The following is a 21,419-nucleotide window of genomic DNA, read 5'->3' as shown; positions in this document are numbered from 1 at the left end:
CCTACTCCTCTTAGTACAGATTGCAAAGATCTCTTAGTACAGATTGCAAAGATTATAAAGGGAAGAGTTGTTTCAGGTTCTGAGGGCCAAGACTTAGTCAAGAAGGGACAGCAGCAGGGTGACGGTGGGCATTAGAATCATGGGGCTTTGGGGTTTTAAGCTAGGGAGGACCCCAAGGCTTTCACTTCGTTTTCCAGAAGAGGAACAAGGGCCTGAGAGATTAAGCTGTGTGCCAACCCCACAGAGCTTGCTATATCTGCTTGGGGGACACGAAGAGAAGCAGAGACTGCGGTGAGCCATCTGGTGGGGGGCAGGTGGGCATCGCCTGGCATGTGGCTAGTTACATTGAGAACCCCTGCAGATGGAAAATTCCCATCCCTGGGCCCTCTCTTGTCGATTGGTCTCCAGAAGTGAATGGACCCTGGACCGAGCTTATTGGGGGAGGGGGGGTTCCCTCCGGAGAGTGGTGAGGAGCTGCGGGTGTGTCCTCACTTTCCAGTCCGGGAGGCCACCTGGATGGCTTTGATCCACTCGGTGCGCTCCTTGGGGGTGGCCGCTTGCAAGAAATAATGAACTTCATCGGCCGTGATGATCTCAAAGAGGTTCTCTTCTTCGCTTTTCTTGGTTGCTGAAAAGAAAACATGAATGACAGGGCCCATGGGCATCAGAGAGGCCACCTCGTTCACCCTCCTTCTGCAAGGAAGGAAATTCCAGCTTTCTGGGTGTTTTAAGAAAATCAAACATGTGGTTTTCAAGCTTACCATCATTGTATGATCATATATACTTATTGTATAACTATATATAGTATTTCTATGGACAGGTACATAGTATGATTGTGTGTGTGTGTGTGTGTGTGTTTAAGAAATAAGTTGAAACACTCAAGGAGAAACATTTTCTTTTACAAACTAAATTTCTCACTTGTGCATATGAGTAGTGAGTAACCTCTAATAGTGTCTAATGAATATTCCCTCTACTCATAATATAAATCAAGGGCTGACTCTAATATTTTTTTAAATTTATAAATAAGTAAGTAAATAAAGAAATAGATAGCCAAGCCCACCGCCAGGACCACCAGACTAGCCTGAACTTGTTTTTGTCAAGGGCTAAGTTAGAGTCTTTGCTGAAAGATTGGAGGCAGTAAATTGGCCAATACTGTGACAAGGCTTAACATCTCCACCTCAAAACTAAAGCAGAATTCTGTGAGGTGAAGGGAGTAAGCAGGGGTAGTAAAAAAAAAAAAAAAAAAAAAAAAAAAAAATCTAGACTTTTGCAACAGTAGTGTTTTTCTGTTTATCTCTATAACATCATAAACCCCCAAACAACCAGATAAAATCAAGGTGGATGTCTAAACCACACCTCCACAGTGATACCACCTACTACCCCCACACCTGAGAAGTCAATCTACACCAACATGCTTATTCCCTGCACCAAATCATAGTCTTGTGATCTGGGACGCGGGGTCATCTGGTGCAAACCCCTCATTCTCAGAGGAAGAATAAGACCTAGATTAGTTAGGTGATTCACCCAAGGCCATGCTGCTAACTAACCAACTAGCACAGACCTATAACCCAGGTGCGTCTTCCACACACTGCAAATGTTCTTTGGGTTGTGGGAGATTTTCTGGTGTGTAAAAGGCTCTCGTTAAGGAATGTCATTGCTCAGTTGCATGCATCAGGAGGTAACGAGTTTCTCCACTTAAGCCAGTTCCAATGTGAAGAATTTTTCTCAGCATTGCTCAGAGATTTACCCAAGGCATCCACAAAATCTCTCCAATTCCCCAAGACCCACAGAGCCAGGGCAGCAGTTGGGAAAGAATAGCTCTTGGTTTCTCCCAGGTTTTTTAAACAGAAATTCATTCCTGCTCATGTCTGATTAATTGAATGATTGATAATTGTTGGCTCAAGATGCCCATGAGTGGAAAGGGAACCTAAGTAGATACACCGCTGTCAAACAAAAATGCATTCTTACCATCTGGGTTGCTCTCCACTGATGTCACCACACAACCTCGCAAATGAATTGCTCCCAGGGGATCTTCCCCCTAGAGGAGAGAGGAGTCCTTTGTTATGTTTCCAAAATACAGGGTGTGGATATACCTTGTCCAGTCGATGCAAAGCCACACAATCATTCTGATATAGATCAGGGGCCCCCCAAAATAGATAAGAGCAGAAGGAAACTAAAAGAAACCCTGCCCAAGTCCCCCAGCCACCACCTCATCCAGGGAGGTGAGATGAGGAGATACAAGTCAATCTTAGCTTCTTATCTGGAGAAAGTGGGAGGGGAGGTGGAAAGGCTGAATCATCATGTCCCACAAGATAACTGCATGTTTCCGGAACTCTTTAACCTCATGTAACTAAACCTCATGGGAGGGAATCAAAGAGGCTGGGGACCTAACCCAGATGGAGTTGTCTTTACACTTCAGAGTTGGCTCATTTCATTGAGGGAAAAACCCCCTTCTGAATACTCAACAGTCTAAGTGCCTACATTTAAACAATGCTTTCATCCAAGTTGGCCTGGAAGAGAAACTAACACTTGTTTGCATATTAAACCAGGAACAAAGTGTTGAACTGGTTGGATCCCTCTGAAAATATTAAATTAGAGAAAATAAAACAAATTCTGTTGAGTAGACTAATAAATGACAACTTAGATATTTTCTTCCATCCCTGAGCCTATGCCTCAAAGCCTAAGATCTCAAATCTTTGCAAATAAGAGAAGGTAGAAAACTGCAGAAACAGGTGGCAGAAAAATAAAAGTGGGAGGGTGAAGAGGAAAAGGGGATATCAGCAGAGCAGAAATGGGAGTGGAAAGCCCCATGAGCAGATGCAGTAGAAGCTCCCAGTAGAATGGGTTTATTGGCCACAGAATCTCACCCCAGCTGGGTCATAGTAGTGCAGATATGCAGGATCTTCTCTCAGAATGAACTTCCTCACTTTCCAGTTCTTCCTCCGATGCCCCTATATCCAAGATCAACATAAGAAAAAGAAATGATGAGTTCTTGGCATCACTCTGTATATATAGCACCTGCAAAATCTTGGCTGAAATACTAATTCTAGGAGAACCAGGCCCCAACCCAGATCTTTGTCAGAGAGTTAGCATGATGGCCCATGAACAATTTGGATGTCATTAAACTATAGGTTAAATTATTTCTAGGATTGCCTTCCAACTTGATATTATACAAAACAGTACTCTATATGTTCAATGTACTATGTTAGGTAATGTGGGGGCTATAAAGAGATTTAATTTAAGACATGTCCCTTCTCTTCACAGAGTTTATAGTCCATGTGGGAAAATATCAATAAAATATCAAGTATCTAAATCAAATAGTTGATATAGATAATGGATTTGAAAAAATTAAATGAGGGATATGTAATTTGGGGTTTGGATGTCAAAGTAAGTTTTTTGCCTATCCATGTGGCTGAGAAAAAAGATAGATGAGAAGAAAATTGACAACAAACCAGCAGTAAGAGCAGTCAGACTAGAAGGCAAGGGTCATGAGAAACAATCAAGTCAAGGATGGAAAAGTGGAAAGAAGATTTAGTAAAAATAAAAGGTGGGGTTGTTGCTGAGTCAGGAGTAAAAAGATTACAATCACATTTTAAGAAGCTCCCTGTGGTGACAACATACAGAATAGATTAGCTGGTTAGATTAGAGATAAACCATGGACAAGATAAGATAATAAGGTAAAAAGAAAGTTATTAAGAAATGATTACAACAATTCAGGCATAAAATTGTCAGGGACTAACATCAGGTAGCAGCAAAGGAAATGGGAAGGAATGGTTGCTGTACCAGACAGGATGAGAAGGAAGAATAGGACTTGGCCTTGTCCAATAGAATCAAACACTGACACTGTTTGAACTGTGGGTTTTGAGGGCAGAATTGTTTGTCTTTGGTCCTCCAATGCCCAGCACTGTGCCTAGCACAGGGGAGTGCTTCATGTCTATTGCCTTGAATTACCCAGTTATTTCAATTAGCTTATAGCAATTTATTAAAATGTCATGGTACAACAATTGCAAGCTTTCCCACAGAAATTCAAATGACTTAAATAACTCAGAAGCCAAAAAAAAAATTAGATTAAAAGATATGGAGTTTCTATCTTGCCAATATGAAGAATGTTGTTCTCTAAAATTCCACACATTGACAGGCACATAAATGAATTTTCCAATATTTTTTCATTGTATGTGTATAGAAAGCAATGAAACATTTACAATTTTAGCAAACATTATAATTCCAGGTCAGAGGGACTTAAAGGGGACTTTCAAGAATGGGTCTTGCCAAAACCGGTTTGGCTCAGTCTTAGGTTCAATTCCGGTCAAGGGCATGTACCTTGGTTGCGGGCACATCCCCAGTAGGGGGTGTGCAGGAGGCAGCTGATCGATGATTCTCTCTCATTGATGTTTCTAACTCTCTATCGCTCTCTCTTCCTCTCTGTAAAAAAATCAATAAGATATATTAAAGAAAAAAGAAAAAAGAATGGGTCTAAGTTATTTGACCAATCATTTGGTCAAGGAGCTCATCTCAAAAGAGTCTTTTACTTGCATGAAGGTTGAAGTCAGGAACTCTGGGAAGTCACATGGGAGAATACAGAATATTTCTATCTGCTATTTCACATTCAGAATAACTTTTGCAAAGCATCAACTTCTAAAGTTCTAATGAATTTCTGCTCTTTGCCTTACTAGATGTTGCCCATAAGATGTAGACACTAAAGTTATTCCGCCCACACCATTTTATCCTAATCTGTGTATGTGGCATATTCTCCTATGAAATAATTGGGTGAATACCAACTTCTCATGACTCAATGGAAGAGGAAGGTAACAGGAAGATGTGAAATAAGCCAACCCTGGCCACCACTATAATGCCTTTAAGTGGTGTTTAAGTACCAGCTAAGGCTGATTGGTAGCTATCAAAGGCCGAGAAGAGGAAGGTGAAGGAAAACATGGAACATGCCTACTCTGGTCCCCACTGTCTTCAACAGGCACTGAGGCACCCATTACCCTCAGCCACTTTTTGACCAGCCAGAGCCTGCATTGGCGTACTTATGTAGTCCAGCTCAGACTTCGTTCAGCCCTTTTCAACCTTCACGTTCAGTTTTCTCAGGGCTCCTCTCTAGACTAGGACTCCTTAGGTCAACTTATTCAAGAACAGTCATTAATGGCCGATAACAATACAGAATTATGGAAGGAATCAACAACGTAAGAAAATAATGAAATTCCCTCCTAAGGAACTTTTGTCTTAATGGCCACCTCCCAGCACCTGTAATCAAAGAGCCAGGATTAAACTAAAGAGGAAGCCAAAAATGGGCAAACTGTCCATTTCCCTACATAAGGCTGGCCTTGCTCCTATAATTTTCCTTTGATCTAGTCACTGGCCACCCTGCCATAAAAGTCATTACAAGAGTCTGTGAAATCTTTCTAAATCCTTGCTGTACTCTTTCTTAGGACTCTGATGTTAAGGTGGTTTACCACGCTAATGTCCCACTTCCCCTAGTAAAACTCAGAATCCACATCTATACCTAATTTCAACTAGCCCAGATTTCTTCTTTCTAAAAGTAGATATATATACTCAACCTTGGTTCTCCCTTCTTTGCCCTGAAAGTTCAGGGGCCCATTATGAGGTAAATCAAATCTCTCAGTCCCACAGGGCCTATAGACGGTGCACAAAAATCTCCTTACAGCAACCAGATTCTCCCTGTTACATGCTGAGCAGTGCCTGTAAGACAGCTCACAGTACAACCAGAAGGGCAAAACCTTGGCTTCATAAAGCAGCTTTTGCTTCTGTGTCACCATGTGCTGGTATCAGTTGATTTCATCCTGATATTCCCATGTCTTCCTGATGCTTCTGCCTCTACCAGGAGCTGGCCCTGGATTTCTCGCTCACCCCAGCCCTTAACTCTTGGCATCTCATGCTTTGGCACCTGGTAACTAACTTCAGCTCTTCAGCTCACCTAGCCCTTGCCTCCCAGTCTAATGCTAGACTATACCTGTGGACACTTGGGAATGCACATGACTTCCCCCCAGGACTGAATTTGACCTTCTTCTGCTGCTCCTGCACAGTTGGCCTTGGGCATGCCCTGGATTTGGTTTCACTATGTCCTACCCACAGGCTGGAATGGCACTTACTTGCTCTCAAGCATATATAATATTCCTCTTCTGGGTGTGACTTATTCCTGTTTCCTGGTTACTTTGGGGGGAAGTTGGGGAGGAGGGATAAGCAAATGGAAGTATTTTTATTATGAAATATCTGCCTTTTCCATGCCATCTCTTAGCCAACTGATTTATTCCAGCTAACTAAAAGACCAATAATTTTCTTGAAACATCTCTTTTTCCCATGATATTGATAAAAGAGTCTCCTTTCTTTGAGGTGCATCTTCTGCCCTGCCTGCCTCGATCCTCCTTTCCTAATGCCTCTTTCATCATTTACCAAGCTATTTGTCCATCTCTCAGTCTGCTGGTTTCATTTACTGGTTGACTATCAGCCAAATGAAATACCATTTGGTGGTTTAGAAATGAAAAGAACCTGAGAAGAGGGAAAGGCTAAAAGGGAATAGTAGAGGCCACTCACCTGCTTCAGTAAACATCCTTGCTTGATAATGACCCCTCTGAATTCTTCTTTCAGAATTACATCATCATCACTGGAATTCTCCTCACAGAAGAACCCACTGTCTGGCTATTGGGAAAGGAAATAGCAAGTTTATTTTATCAGTCTTAGGCATATTGATATGTGTACCATCTTTACACACACAGTAACACATTAAACAGGAAATAAGCCTGACCTGGACCTTGTGGCTGGATATTTTTAGAATCCCACATTTAAATGGCTATAAGTAGCCAAATTAGATGTCTTAAAATATGTATACTGACAGCGGAACTTCCCCCAAAGTGAAATGAAACTCTCTCTGGGACATTCCCATCATTTTTGTAAAAGGCTCTTAAGTCACTTCCTAACTTGTGGGCTCTGACCCCAAATAGGAACAAAACTGCCAAAACTCCCCTAGAAATTCACTGTTGCAGGATTTCTCACGTGGCCCAGGTTTAGATCCACATTGTGTAATATCACGTGTTTCCCCATCTGTGGTAAGCAAGCCATGGGAGGTACACAGATGATTGGGGGAGGGAATGCAATGCGTACATTTTGCATAAAATTGAATATTTTCATGTAAATTTGAGAAGAGAAAAATACAATCAGCATAATGTGATTTTATGGATTTCCTCTAGAAAGGCAGCTCCAAGCAGGCTGCAATTTTTTTTAAATTGCTATACCTTCCTTGTTTTTATAAATGAATTATTACTTAGAGTAAGAATAGATGTAAAGCTTTAAAAGTCCTTTTAAAGAAAACTACTCAAGTAAACAATATTTTCCTTTAAACTGACTCACGTGGATGTGGCAGGCATTGAGATAGGGGACAGCTGTCAAGTCAAGAACAGCTAACAACGCTGGGTAGAATATTGGGCCTCTCTTTCACACATGTGGGTGGCCCAGCCCCAGAACCTGGAAGAGTAACTAAGTAGCTTCCCTCACTTACAAAGTAGTAGAAGGCATCAGGGTTGTCCAGGAAAGGGTTTTCAGCAGTCCCATCCGCTGCGTTCTTGGACAGGTCTCCTGCAGGCTGCAGGTACCCTTCGTTGAGCAGTGAGGAGGCGATCATGAGGCCTTCCTGGCGATTCCGGACAGACTTGCTGGAAAGCAGCCAGTCGATGACACAGTTACCTGGATGGGGCCATCAGAGGGAAGGTTAACTCTCCTAATTAAAGAACAAACCACTCTAGAAATCCCCAGAGTGCCCATGTGTCTGACTTGTCTCCTCTTCCAAGTTATTCCAGGAAGGAAAAACAAAATCAGTGGGATAGATACCCGGAAAAAAAAGGAACTGTGTAAAGGGTTTTGTTTTGTTTTCCTTTTCTTAAATCTACAAGTTCTTTAAGAAGCAATCCATCATTGAAGAAATAGTTCTTTACCCACTTACACTGAAGTCTTATGTATCTTGATTCCTGTCTATTCTTTTATTCAATTCTGTGTCTATTTTAACATAATGCCATTTATTGGGAGAAAAACGACTCTTTGATGGATATAGCTGGCATTTCCAAAACAATATCTTGGACAACAAAGTTCTTTTTTAACCTTAATTTTATGTTCATGATGGAGAAGTCCAATCCTCATGTTCACCAGTCATCCTCCTATGACCCCGTACCCAGCTTGCTACACACACCCCACCCCACACATAAGACTGAGCCAGAACTTGCCGGGACCGGTTTGGCTCAATGGATAGAGCGTCGGCTTGGGGACTGAAAGGTCCCGAGTTCGATTCTGGTCAAGAGCATGTATCTTGGTTGCGGGCATATCCCCAGTAGGGGGTGTGCAAGAGGCAGCTGATCAATGACTCTCTCTCATCAATGTTTCTAACTCTCTCTCTCTCCCCCTTCCTCTCTGTATAAAATCAATTAAATATATTAAATATATATATAAAACTGAGCGAGAACTTCATATTGCCTTCCCCAGCTGCCCCATTTCAGTTTCAAGACCTTTTACCTGTGAAGCAGTGATTAAAAATCTTCTTGTCCTTCTCTAGGTTCAGCTCTTTTATTCCTTTTTCCGTGTCTTTCATGGACAAATACAGAGCCCTGCACAGAGATGAAAACAGACGGATGAGTGGGGAGCATTTCAGAATGGCAAGTCCTTGCAGGGACTTTGAGGGGCTGGCCAAGAGCACAAGCTTCTCCCCTCCCTCCCAGGTGCTCCCTGCGCCTAATCTCCCCACCAGAACATCAATAGTTCAAGGGCATAAGTCTGTGTCCGGCATGGCATTCAACAGAATGCAGTAGGGAGATAATTATTAGTTCTTAAATTCATTAAGCTCTTTGTTGATTTAAGTTCCAATGCCTGAGAGCGAAAGTTAGGTGGCAGGGAATAAGTTCTTAGGGCCAGTTTTCCATACATACTCTGATCTTCAAGGTCCCTTGATTTTCACATCCCAGACCGTTAAGTGTTGTGAAGAGACCATCTAGACTAGACATTGCCTCCAAGAAAGCGAATGTTTTAGCCAAGCTTATCTTTTATTCTAAACTTATGAAACAAGGCAAAATAGTAAGTTCGCATTTTTGTCCTTGAAGTAATAAACTCAAGATAGCTTCATAAGAGAAACTGCCAGCAAGCAACCAGAAAGCCTCTTTCATGTATCATGTGGTTCCATGTAGAACAAACACCATTCCCACTTAGCTCTGACAGCCATGGCCAGAAATGTGTTCACTTGATGCCCCAGCCAGCAGCTGCACTAGACCTGGAGCCTTGCTCTTGGGTCTTTACCCAAAAGCTTTGCTGGTGAGAGAAGAGTCTAAGTCTCCCAAGCTCATTCTACAAACTTAATTAAACTCCTGTGACATGCCAAGTCCTGTGTTAGGCTGCTGAAAGGGTTTGTCTTCAATGTCTCTCAGGGACAACCACATTGTGTAAGCAGAACCGGTCTTAAACATTTTTAGCAGCCAACATGAAATTCTTTCTGACTGGGCTCTTGTTTCAGGTTATACTCAACATAAATGCAAAATTATCAGGAAGCAATGTGATAGAGGGATGTATGAAACATGCAGGAAGGAAGGAGCCCTCAGGGACTGAATTTTCCTGTGAACCTCTAACAACCTACAGACAACAACTATCACCTGCAATTCCATTATGTCATATCAACTATATGACATTAAATGTCATAGGACATTAAACCAGGCCAGGGTTTCTGCCCAGGATGGTTGTTCACCTTGGCTGGTCCTTGCTGACAGTATACCTTGCATACTTGCATACATACCCTCTGCCTTTTCCTCCCTACCTAGAAATCCTGGAGCATTCTTTAAAGACTAGCTTATTATGGCTACTTCACAAATGCAATAAGTTTTATCTCTTTGTCTCTCTTTATCTCTTTGGGTCTCTTTCTCTGCCAAGGTTTTCCAAAATGAGGGAATGTATATTCCAGTAGCTTCCTCTCCTCAGCTGCTAGGCTTGCAGAAGCCATGATCACTCCTCCAGGTAAACATCTTAGTACGCCTAGAGCCAGCATTGATGTGAAAAGGTGAATACAGCCCTCAGAGGTGACCAAAGCAAGCCCTGGAACATCTCCTCAAAGGAGGGGGTGGGGGGGTGGGGGGGGGGGTAGAAGGAAGCAAACACAGAAAATCACCCTAAGTCAACAGTCTCTGGCAGTCGAATAGATCTCCTGGTGGATTTCCTCGCAAACTTCTGGCCTCCTTCAATGCACTTAATGGCCTTCCTGATGTCTCGAACCCAGCCATCTCTCTCTTCCAGGAAGGCTGCCTGGAAGAAGTTGTCCTGCTGTTTGGTTGTAGTGATCTTAAACACAAACTAAAAATAAAAATACATGCCATTAGGGATCATTCTTTTCAAGATGCTGAGGTCCCTTAATAAAGCACAGCAATTGAGCCAGCCCTGTCCTGGAAGTACTTGGCCAAGAGAGACCCAGATGCCCAGGGGAGAGTAGTGGAAAGCAGGTGGTGGTAAGGGAGCTAGTGCAGGGGGGAACCAACCATACTGTCTAGGCTATGCACAGACTCAAAGGTTAGTGTCTGACCAACCATTCATGTGGCTATTCATGTCAACTCACCATCCTTTTGCCGAAGTCCTGACAGGGACTAGTCAGAGTGCTTCCTTTCAGGGGAATCATTCCTTTGGGGCTGTTGTCACTTTTCTTCTTATAGAATTCAATTCCATCTTCTAACAATACAACCCACATGGGTTTCCAGGTGTTGAACACACTCCCCTGTATTGACAACAAAAAGTCATGTAATAATATTTTCTGAAATTGAATTGAAGTAGGACTTGGTAAACAGCCTATTGTTGACCAGTGTGGACTCAGGTGGCCCACATTTGTGTGACCAAGGTGTTAGGCAAGCAGCCTTCAAGGGAGAAGGGACTGCCATTCTTCTGGAACTTTAAAAAAATACATTTTAAAGATAAACTGTATGCATATCCATAATCAGCCATAAGCCTCTCATGGGTCATTACCAAGGGAATATGGGATGGATCTCTACTCTTCTTGTGCATTTCAGGCTGGCTTTCTGCTCCACTCCTGCCCATTGTGTTCAGTTCAACTCAAGGATGGCAAATAGATTCTATCTTAAGTGCCAAGGCAGACTAAATGGTAGCCGATGCCTGAGGCTGGACTCATGGGAAAGTGAAATGACCCAACAGCTGTGTTTCTCAGATGTGGAGGCCGTGAAGGTGGCGAGCTAGCTGAAGTTTCTTCCATCCTGTGGTCTAAGATTTTATCTGAATGTGGATGTCAAGAAGAAACTCAGGCAACAGCTTTGCATTCAGGATGGCTAAGTTGTATGAAAATCCCTTGCAAAAAATGGTCTGTAATGCCTGAGTGTTGCTATCCATGCTTTTAGGAAAATCCTTATTAGAAAAATCCTTATTAGAAAAGTTTTCAGTTTGGGCTAATGTCAACTGCCCCTGTAGCAGTATATTAACTGTTCTGACTAAATCAAAGAAGTCTCTCTTTTTTGTCTATATTTTGGGAAAATAAGGTTCTTCGCCTCTCACTGTTGGACCCATGAGGCCACCCAGTCATGACTTTCACAAAATAGAATTATCATCCAGTTCCCAGAAGACTCTGTGGCTTATCTTAAAATGCAAAGAGCCTCTATATCAAGGTCAGTTGCCCAAAAGGAAGTCTATTTATGCAAAAAAGTTAAGTGCTTGCAGGACTATCTTTTTGCTTGTCCAAGTGTTTCCGTTATTTAGTTACTAAAAAAACTTTTAAAATTAGAACCCACTATCTCTTTGTTCCACAGGCAGAATGACTATCCATACTAGCACTAGACTGTTGTTTTTTCTTTAAAAATGGGCAAGATCAGGCACTGCAAACACAGGAAATAATTTCAGTTAAATGCCTTCCTATTTTACATCTATCTGAGAGAAACTTATATTCAGAATATAAAGAGTTCCTGCAAACCAATAAGGAAAATAAAATCTATTTTTTAAATGGGAAAAAGACTGGAAGAGGCATTTCACTAAAAAAAAGTTATCCAACCCAGCTCAGTGGTTGTGTGTCAGCCTATGAACCAGAAGGTCATGGTTCAATTCCCGGTTAGGGCACATGCCCGGGTTGCAGGCTTGATCCCTAGTAGGGGGCATGCAGGAGGCATCACTGATGTCTTTCTCTCTCTTTCTCTACCCCTCCTTCATCTCTGAAATCAATAATATATACACATATATATTTTAAAAGAGGTTATCTGGTGGGCGGGGGTCAATGGGGGAGAAAGGGCACATATGTAATACCTTAATCAATAAAGAAAAAATGAAAAATAAAAATAAAAAATTAAATTTTTAAAAAGAGGTTATCAAAAAAGTATCTGAAAGGTTGTTTAACATCATTATTCACCAGGAAAATGCAGATTAAAAGTACAGTGAGATACCTCTACACACCATCAGAGTATCTAACATTTACAAAAATTAAGAAGAGCAAGACTTGGCAAGGATGGTAATTGGAATCCCCATATGTGGTGGGCAGGAGTGCAAAATGGCACATCAAACTGGAAAAGAATGTCCTAATTCTTAGGAGATATATGTTGAAGTACTGAGGAGTGAAGTAGCATGATGTCCGCAGCTTATTCTCATGAAATCTGTGTGTATACTTACATAGAAATACAGAGGTATGAGAGATAAAGCAAGTGTGGACATGTGTTAACCATTGATAAATCAAGGTAAATAGTATACAGGTAGTCATACTCGTTTTCTCATTTCTCTGTGGGTATGACATTTTTCAAAATATTGGGAGAAATTAATAAATAAATGAACAACATGGGACACTACTATAATATATATGAGAATCTAGGCTATACTTTCAGGGAAACATAGAAACAGGTCTATAAAATACTGAAAATAATAAAAGCGATACTCACAGAGCTAGGAGCAAAATGTTGGACTAAATGACCCTGAATACCTTTCAAAAATTATATATTCTACCTCAGGCCCCTCAAAGAGGAGTAACTGCCACAATCACTCAGCAGTTTTGACCTTAGTATTGGGATAAATTGAGAGAGGTCAGCCAGCACTGCATTCCTCCTGTGAGCAATTAAGGTAAAAGCAACTCCTCATTCAAATGTAGCCTCGGGGGTCTGACAGCTCTCAGAGCGGGAAGTGTCATTTGGGATTCAGGGCCATTATGCACTTTGGGAAGGCTGATCTTTTGTAAAACAAAAGAAATGAGACTGGCCTTGCAGTAGTGGAAACTTTCTTCCAGGCTTGGTAGGGGTTAGCCCGATTAGGATGATGGAATTACGGGGGATATCTCTTCTCCTAGCGGCCATTGCTATAGCCACTGCAGTACACTGACAGCACCTCCTCTCCACTGCAACTGTACGTACCCCTTCCTGTTCCCAACCCTCTTGGTTCTCACCCAAGAGCAAACTGGGAATTGTGATCCTGGAATGTCCAGGACACATGACACCTGGCCAGTACCTGTGGAACTGGAACTAGAATCCAGGTCTCTTCATTCTCAATTTTATGGTCTTTCTATAATACTTCCCCTCAGATGCCATCTTTATTTTGGTTCCTATGTGCCTTTGAGTAATTCTGGAATCTAAATCAATTTTTTTCAGGCAGCTTAACTAGCTATACATATGATCTCATAAAATCATGATTATAATTTTAGATAATCATAATATATAATGTTTTATATATATTATATAGATAGCATATGTCTGAAGTATTGAGGGGTGAGGTATTGTTTGTATTTTTCTGTAATGCCTTTTTTCATTATAGAAGAAAACCTATACAATGTACAATAGGTGGATTTTAGTTGCTGAATCAGGTTTATTTAAGTTTCCCAGTGAATAGCTGTTGATCATCATGGGACGGGTATAATTTAGTGTGCAAGAGTCTGCCATTGCATAACGCCAAAATAAGAAATCTCAAAGGACAAAATATTAAAAAAATAATATTCATATTTTTAAAAAATGAACTAATGTACATTAAAAAAACAGCAAAATCAAATATGGATATTTGTAATATATCATATAATTAAAAGTTAACATATGCTTTTAAGAACTCTTTAGAATCATTAAAAATTCATAGAAGCACCCCTTAAATGGGAAAACAATATGAATAGGCCATTCTCAAGAGAAGAAATACTCAGGCTCAATAGACATAAAAATGTCCTGCTATAATAGTACTCAAAGAGACAAAAATTAAATAAGATATAATTCTATTCATCGATAAGATTTTTTAAAAAGATTTTATGAAATATATTGGTGACGATTTGGGGAACGGGGCATGAAAAGACAAAAAGGAGCATTATGAGCAGCAGTTGGATGTGGGACATTTAAAAAAAAAAAAAAAAAGCCTAAAAACTAATAATAATAAAAATTTTTAAAAAGGCTAAAGTGCCCTGGCTGGTTTGGCTCAGTGGATAGATTATCGGCCTGCAGACTGAAGGATCCTGAGTTCAATTCCAGCCAAGGGCACATGCCCAGGTCATGGGTTCGATCCACAGTGTGGGATGCGCAGGAGGCAGCTGATCAATGATTCTCTCTCATCATTGATGTTTCTATCTCTCTTTCCCTCTTCTTTCCTCTCTGAAATCTGAAATCAATAAAGATTGTATATATATGCCTAAAGTCATTGTAGGCCATATAGAAGGATAAGATCTAAAGTGAGGACAGTAATATTCTGACTTTAAGTGGCGCATAACCAGCAGGTGACCATGGAGCTGAGTGGTCCAGGCTCAAATCCCAGTTCTGCCACATTCTGCCACTGGGATCTTGAGCAAATTCTTATACCTCATTTTCTATAATATCCGGCAAAGGGGGACAATGTTACTATTTTTCAGCATTATTGGGAGATTAAATAAAACAATTCATGTAGATGGCCAATGGCAACATAGTAAGCCTCAATAAGTAGTACCTCGTCCTGTGACTCTGTGCCTATCAGGTGCACCTGGAGAATGACCTTGCATTTAGGAAACCTCAAGGCTGCAGGTAAACCAGAGCCTGCTCAAATGAGAGTGATAGGATGGCATCTCTTTTGGGAAATTGGTGAAGAAACTGGGTAGGTTTTAGCCCAAAAAGGAACAAGCAAAACTGATGAGGACTGACTTCAAAGGTGTCAAACATTGTCATAGATCATGGAGGTTTCAGAAAAAAACAAACAGAGAACAAACAAAAAACAGTTTATGCATAACTTAAGAGAGAAAGTTAAATTAGTGAGTTCTCTGACACAAGAGGCATTCAAGCATGCTTGGTAACAGAATGGCAAAAGAAATGTGGCCTCAGCAAAAGGCACGTGAAAGCATGCTCAAAGTCACTAATTGTCCAAGAGATGCAAATCAAAACAACAATGCGGTACCATCTCACACCTGTCAGAATGGCCAACATCAACAAGTCAACAAACGACAAGTGTTGGCGAGGTTGCGGAGAAAAAGGAACCCTCGTGCACTGCTGGTGGGAATGCAGACTGGTGCAACCACTGTGGAGAACAGTGGAGTTTCCTCAAAAAACTGAAAATGGAACTCCCATTTGACCCAGTAATCCCACTTCTAGGAATATATCCCAAGAAACTAGAAACACCAATCAGAAAGGATATATGCACCCCTATGTTCATAGCAGCACAATCTACAATAGCCAGAATTTGGAAACAGCCTAGGTGCCCGTCAGCAGATGATTGGATCCAAAAACTATGGTACATCTACACAATGGAATACTATGCTGCCATAAAAAAGAAGGAATTCTCATCATTTGCAGCAACCTGGATGGAATTCGAGAACATCATGCTGAGTGAAATAAGCCAATCAATGAAAGAGAAACACCACATGACCTCACTCATTTGTGGATGATAAAGAACATTATAAACTGATGAACCAAAAGATAGATATAAAGACAGTATATCAACAAGTAGACTGTCAAATTACAGCGGGGAGGGGAGGAAGATCTGGGAGAGATAATAGATCAACCGAAGGACTTTTATACATGCATATAAGTACAACCAATGGACACAAAACTCTGGGGAGGGAGGGGATGTGTGGGAGGGAAGGAGGGGGGCAAAAAAAAATCAATAAAATATATTAAAAATAAATAAATAAAAAATAAAAGTGGCTAAATTTAAAAAAAAGAAAGAAAAAGAAATGCGGCCTCAGGTGGAAAATTCAGTTAAAAGTTACTTTAATACTTAATACTCCTTTCAACCCTAGCATTCTACACATCTATTCCAAACAGACTGTTGTCCTTACTCTCCTTGTGGATATCCTCAATTTTAAGATATCCCTTTGGGTCTCTCCTATAAGCCAAAAATAAATAAAGCTTTAAAACATATTTAACATAATCATCAAAAAATGAATGCCCCATTGGAAAATTTTTCATACATTAAAAGTTACTGTACTATGGACCCCTGATTCCTTGGTTTCTGTGATTTAGACAAGTTTCTTTCTCTGAGACATGTTCATTCAACCAATAATGATAGAGCAACTAATGTGCTTCAGACATTGGCCTGCATGTTGGGGTGGAGAAATGAGTAAGGCACAGTCTCTGCTCTTCATTGATTCACCATCCAACAGTGGGGGAGAGTGACCTTGAATGACACCCCCAGTTCAATGTGAAGGATGCAGAGTCTGAGCAGCGTCACTGAAAAAAGCCACGACTCACTGCTGTGGGTTGGGGTGACTTTATTATGTTGTTTAGAACCCCTCCCAAGTCACTTCCCACAGAGTGAGGACACCTCCTTTAACTTCCCCTTTCCCTCAAACTTCTCTTTTCATTTGTTGACGTATAGCTGGAATTCAAGGAAAATTACCTTTTCCTCAAAACTACGTGTGTAACGAAAGCAGAACTGTGAGTTGGCATGACCTATTCTCCCACATTTGTGGGCGTGTTGCTTTAACTTGGTGTTGCATCAAATTACATCCTTATTTCTGCTGCATTGTAAATTGTATCTTCTGGTTTTCCAAACTGACCATGAAATCACTTGCATAAAATCTCAGATACATGGTTGGTTTGTACCTATTTAAATTATCTGAAGGCAAAGAAACCAATCTATTACCTAATATGTTTTTAATATGTTTTATTAATTTTTTTTCTACAGAGAGAAAGGGAGAGGGATAGACAGTTAGAAATATTGATGAGAGAAAAACATAGATCAGTTGCCTCCTGAACACTCCCTATTGGGTATGTCTGAGCAACCAAGGTACATGCCCTTGACCAGAATCGAACCTGGGACCCTTGAGTCCACAGGCCAACACTCTATCCACTGAGCCAAACCAGTTAGGGCCCTAATATGTGTTTTTACATTAATAAAAATCTTCCAGGTTGGACAATTTCTCAATAAAATCATACTGGGTAAGCAATAAAGAAATGGTACCAAGTGCTTAATAGCATGATTTCTGTCTTGGGAATTTGAGTTCAAATTTGAAGACGGTGCTCATAGGCAAGTTACTTAATATTTCCAAACATTAGTCTCCTCACCTGTAAAATAAAGATAATATTGTACTACTCTTCACTGTTGTAAACATTAAATGGGATATAAATTAAGAGCTTGGTATTTGTGGCTAGCTTGTAGCAGGTGCTCAAAAGTGGTTAGCAGATGGGATTACACAGTATTATAGGCAATTCTGTGAAATGATTCTGGCATAAGGTTATCCTGTGTACCAGCCATCACCACAACTGCTCTTTGAAATCTAAATCACTGCAATCCAAGCCCAAGAGGACTGCATGTAACACGATTAGGCACAGATCTGTGTGTCACTGAGGCCACGCTGCTGGATTCCAGTCCAGCTATGCCACCTAATAGCTGTGTGACCTTGGGCAAGCCTCTTTGCTTCTCTGTGCCTTAGTTTCATCGTCTGTCAAATAAGGCTAACAGTTGTACCCACTTTGTAGGGTTGTTAGATGTATGAAGTGCATTGATACTTTAAATCTGTTCCTGCTGCAAGGTAAGCACCACATCTATTAGTTATTAAGATGATGGAAATCACTGGGTACAAATCACTGGAAACCATTTCATGGCATTGTGTCCAGAAGACAATGTAGCTGTGAGAGAAAAAATTCCTAGCCCAGTGGTCAGCAAACTCATTAGCCAACAGAGCCAAATATCAACAGTCAATGATTGAAATTTCTCTTGAGAGAAATTTTTTAAACTTAAGCTTCTTCTAACGCCACTTCTTCAAAATTGACTTGCTCAGGCCATGGTATTTTGTGGAAGAGCTACACTCAAGGGCCAAAGAGCGCATGTGAATTCCTGTGCACATGCATTAAAATTTTATTTTCTCCCGTCAATCTGTCTCTTTTGATCTGATTATTAACTTAAAGGGTGAGAGAAAAAGTATTAATTGCTTTTAGGCCCCATAGTAGCTTCTAAGTATTTTTGTATTTGTAAGTTTGGTTTTCAGTGACAAGATTCTGAAGTAAGGAAATCCAGGTCTTACTTAGAATGAAAAAGTTGCAAAATGACAGAATTATGTATTTTCCTTCCTTTCCTTAACCACATCTCTATTTAAAGATCTGAGCCGATGCAAAGGAGGAAACCTGAATGATGAAATGTGGGAAGTTTCCTTGCACAAAAGAAAAGCAGAAACATTCCATTGATTACTGATCCCAAAATTTCTGACTTGACAAAATCCTGGCACCAGAGTTTTTCTAGTGTTGTAGTCTTTTACCCCAAACATCTTTATCTCCAATAAAGTTATTTCATAAAAGAATAAGAAGAAATATAGTTTTATTACCACCTATAAATCTGAAACTGCATGAGTAAAAAAAAAAAAAAAAAGTGCCTGGTGAGAGTTTCATACATTATTGTCTGTCATGCTTTAATGTCAAAAACTATAGTCAAGGATTTGCACAGCCTTGCCAGAGAAAGATTTTTCTTGGCCCTTGCTTCACTATTAACTTGGCAACCAAGTACATATGAAATGAGTACATATCTCATGATATATATATATATATATATATATATATATATATATATATATAATTTTTAAATCCATATATGATGTACCTAAATGAAACTTAATATCTAAAGAAGTTAAGAACTTCTCAGGAAATTCTGGCTTCAGGTGTAATTCTATAGCCAACAAGAGAATATTTCTGAAGCAAGCATTTCTTTAAAATGACAAATTATGGGATCTTAATACATTACAACACAGAGTGTTCAAAAGGTCCCAGAGAAAAATGCAAAAATTACTGAAGATGTAAATATTAATATGAAATTTCACTATTTTTCTTTCTTGTTGCATTTTCTAGATTGCCTTGTACAGGCCATGATCTGAAAAAAATTAAAAACTATGTATTTACTAACTTAAGTTCATAATCTTAACTCTATCATTCCCGTTTTCTAATGGGGCAAACTCGCTTACTAAAGATTTAGTCTTCTTTTTTTGTAATTTATAGAGTTTAAAATATGAAAATGCACACTTAAAACAGTTTTTATTACAAGATGTTTCAGTTATTTTTGAACAACAACAAAAAAAACTCCAGAAAATGTTTCCATTTACCCACTCATCTCAGGATACTAACCAAAGCAATCATGAAAGAAGTAAGTCAACATTAATTATTTTTGCTTCTCAAAAAGAGTATTGGTGCCTATTGCAAAAAATCTATATACACCTTTGTGTACATGTGTGTGTCTTTTCCAAAGGATGTTTCAAAATATGGCTAGCTAGAGAAAATACAAACTGAGCGTATATGTAGTCTCCCTCATCCACTCATACCTCTCACTACCATAGATGCATTACAAATCTTAGCTTAGATTAAGTTTACTTTAAGAAAATCCTGGTATACTGGACTGAGCTCAGGGCCACAAATCAGAAACTCAGGTCTCAAAAGAGTGGGCTGCTGGCCCCAAGTCTGTCACAGTCATGTGACAGTGGGCAGTCACCAGCTTCCGGGTCTCAATTTCCTCTTCTCTTAATGAGGGAATGAGGTCTGATAATCTAGGATCCCTCCAGCTTTAAATTAAAAGAGAATCGGGCAGCAATGTGCCCTGTTTAACCTCCTTGTAAGCAGAACATTTTGGCTAAAATGTTAAACCAACAAACAACCTAAAAGAGTCACAGTAGGCATTCATTCCATTAAAAAGCTGGGCATCTGAAGGGACGTATTGAATTCAGTTCATTTCCGACATGCATAGCTCACTTGGAACAGTGTGAGTGTACTTATTTATATGGGTATTGCCCCCAGGATGCTAATGAGCCCTGAGTGTGAACTCAACATCCTGGGGAGTGTCACAGTGACATGGCACACGCTCACCAGCAAAAGAAAAACCAACACTACTAACAAAATCCAAACTCCTGATGCCACACCAGTGAGACTAAGCATTGTTGAGTGCACTTGCATCCTCATTTTCCAATCTTTAAAACGGTGCTCTACCTACCACTTTAACGGCACGTTATATAAATTCACTAAGAATTGTGAATGATCTCGGGCAAATTAAAAAAAAAAAGAGTTTTAATGTACCGATTCTAAGAAGAAAGCCCAAGTAATAAAGTACAACTGGAGTACTATTATAACAGCTCATCTTTAACCATTTTTTGCTCTCTCTCCTCAAAAAAATAAAAATAAAAAGGAGGGGAATTGGAATTTAAATAATAACTGAATAGTCTCTCCAAATAACCTCTACAGAAAAAGAGTTTGGGTCATAACAGGCATTTGTGGCTCTTGAAAAGGGCCTTAGACCTTTGCCTTCCAGACTCTGTAGCCTGGAGTTCTCAGTCCCATGAGATCAATCTCTGCTGACACCCGTGCTGGATAAGCTCACCTTTAAGAACCAGAAAGAAGTGGAACCTGTACTGGCTTCCTCCTGAACATTTACATGCTGCAGTGCTCTCCTAGTTCAACCCAGTAGGTTCAGCATTCAACATTTCTAAAATGAGTACACAGGGAGAGCAGACTGGACTCTAATCCTCCCCAGCCCTCTCTCCAGGGACAGCTTGGCAGGTGGCACGTCTTGCTTACCTTTTTCACCAGGTAGCCCTCCCTGATCCGCTTTGGTTCCATGTTGGATGGACGAACAGACGTCTGGATCCAGTCTCAGACAAGTCCTCTCAGACGCTCAGCCTCCTCTGAGAGCTGAGGCACTTGTGGGCTGCTTTTCTATAGGGAGGTCCCTTTCACAATTTCCCGTTGGTTGGCGATCGCATGATCACATCCTCTTCCCCTCACTGGGGTGGAAGATCAGAATAAGGAACTGCAGAGAGAAACAACCCCTTCTGTGCTAATGCCGGAGACTGTTACACACACAGTTGTGAATTTCTATAACCATAAGGAAAACCATTCTCCTAAATAGAAGAAAAATGGTCAGAGGAAAAGGGGGAAATGACCAAGAAAACCTTCTTAGTAGAAATAGTCCTGGCTTTGAAATTATTCTTGAGATCCTAGAAATGCTTCATAAAAATTCCAAGAAATTTACAACCAACAAGTTAGCATAACAAAGGCAGCTACTGT

General features: G+C 40.4%; 1 protein-coding gene across 2 annotated transcripts; it reads right to left on the bottom strand.

Annotated features, from left to right (window-relative positions):
- Nucleotides 1-444: 444 nt before the first annotated feature.
- PLEK (pleckstrin) lies at nucleotides 445-21,088 on the bottom strand. Of its 2 annotated transcripts, none has more exons than XM_045580839.1 (9): nucleotides 20,931-21,088; nucleotides 10,595-10,750; nucleotides 10,154-10,335; nucleotides 8,521-8,612; nucleotides 7,517-7,701; nucleotides 6,556-6,660; nucleotides 2,868-2,951; nucleotides 1,969-2,038; nucleotides 445-628 (listed from the first exon to the last, which is right to left on the bottom strand). In XM_045580839.1, exons 1-9 carry the CDS (start codon nucleotides 20,970-20,972, stop codon nucleotides 489-491), a joined length of 1,056 nt encoding a protein of 351 aa, XP_045436795.1. In that variant the 5' UTR covers nucleotides 20,973-21,088; the 3' UTR covers nucleotides 445-488. The 2 variants fall into 2 exon arrangements, with proteins under 2 accessions (XP_045436795.1, XP_036291455.1); XM_036435562.2 differs by having other exon boundaries at nucleotides 445-625.
- Between the last annotated feature and the right edge of the window lie 331 nt (nucleotides 21,089-21,419).

Source organism: Pipistrellus kuhlii, unplaced genomic scaffold (assembly GCF_014108245.1).
Source record: "Pipistrellus kuhlii isolate mPipKuh1 unplaced genomic scaffold, mPipKuh1.p scaffold_m20_p_13, whole genome shotgun sequence".
Classification (NCBI taxonomy): domain Eukaryota; kingdom Metazoa; phylum Chordata; class Mammalia; order Chiroptera; family Vespertilionidae; genus Pipistrellus; species Pipistrellus kuhlii.
This window is presented reverse-complemented; position numbering and strand designations above follow the sequence as displayed.

Coding starts and splice junctions, on each gene's coding strand:
- PLEK (XM_045580839.1), bottom strand. CDS start 20,972: ATGGAACCAAAGCGGATCAGGGAGGGCTACCTGGTGAAAAAG. Junction 10,336..10,594: donor AGGACTTCGGCAAAAGGATG/GTGAGTTGACAT, acceptor TTTTATTTTTAG/TTTGTGTTTAAGATCACTAC. Junction 6,661..7,516: donor CTGATGCCTTCTACTACTTT/GTAAGTGAGGGA, acceptor CTTTCCCAATAG/CCAGACAGTGGGTTCTTCTG.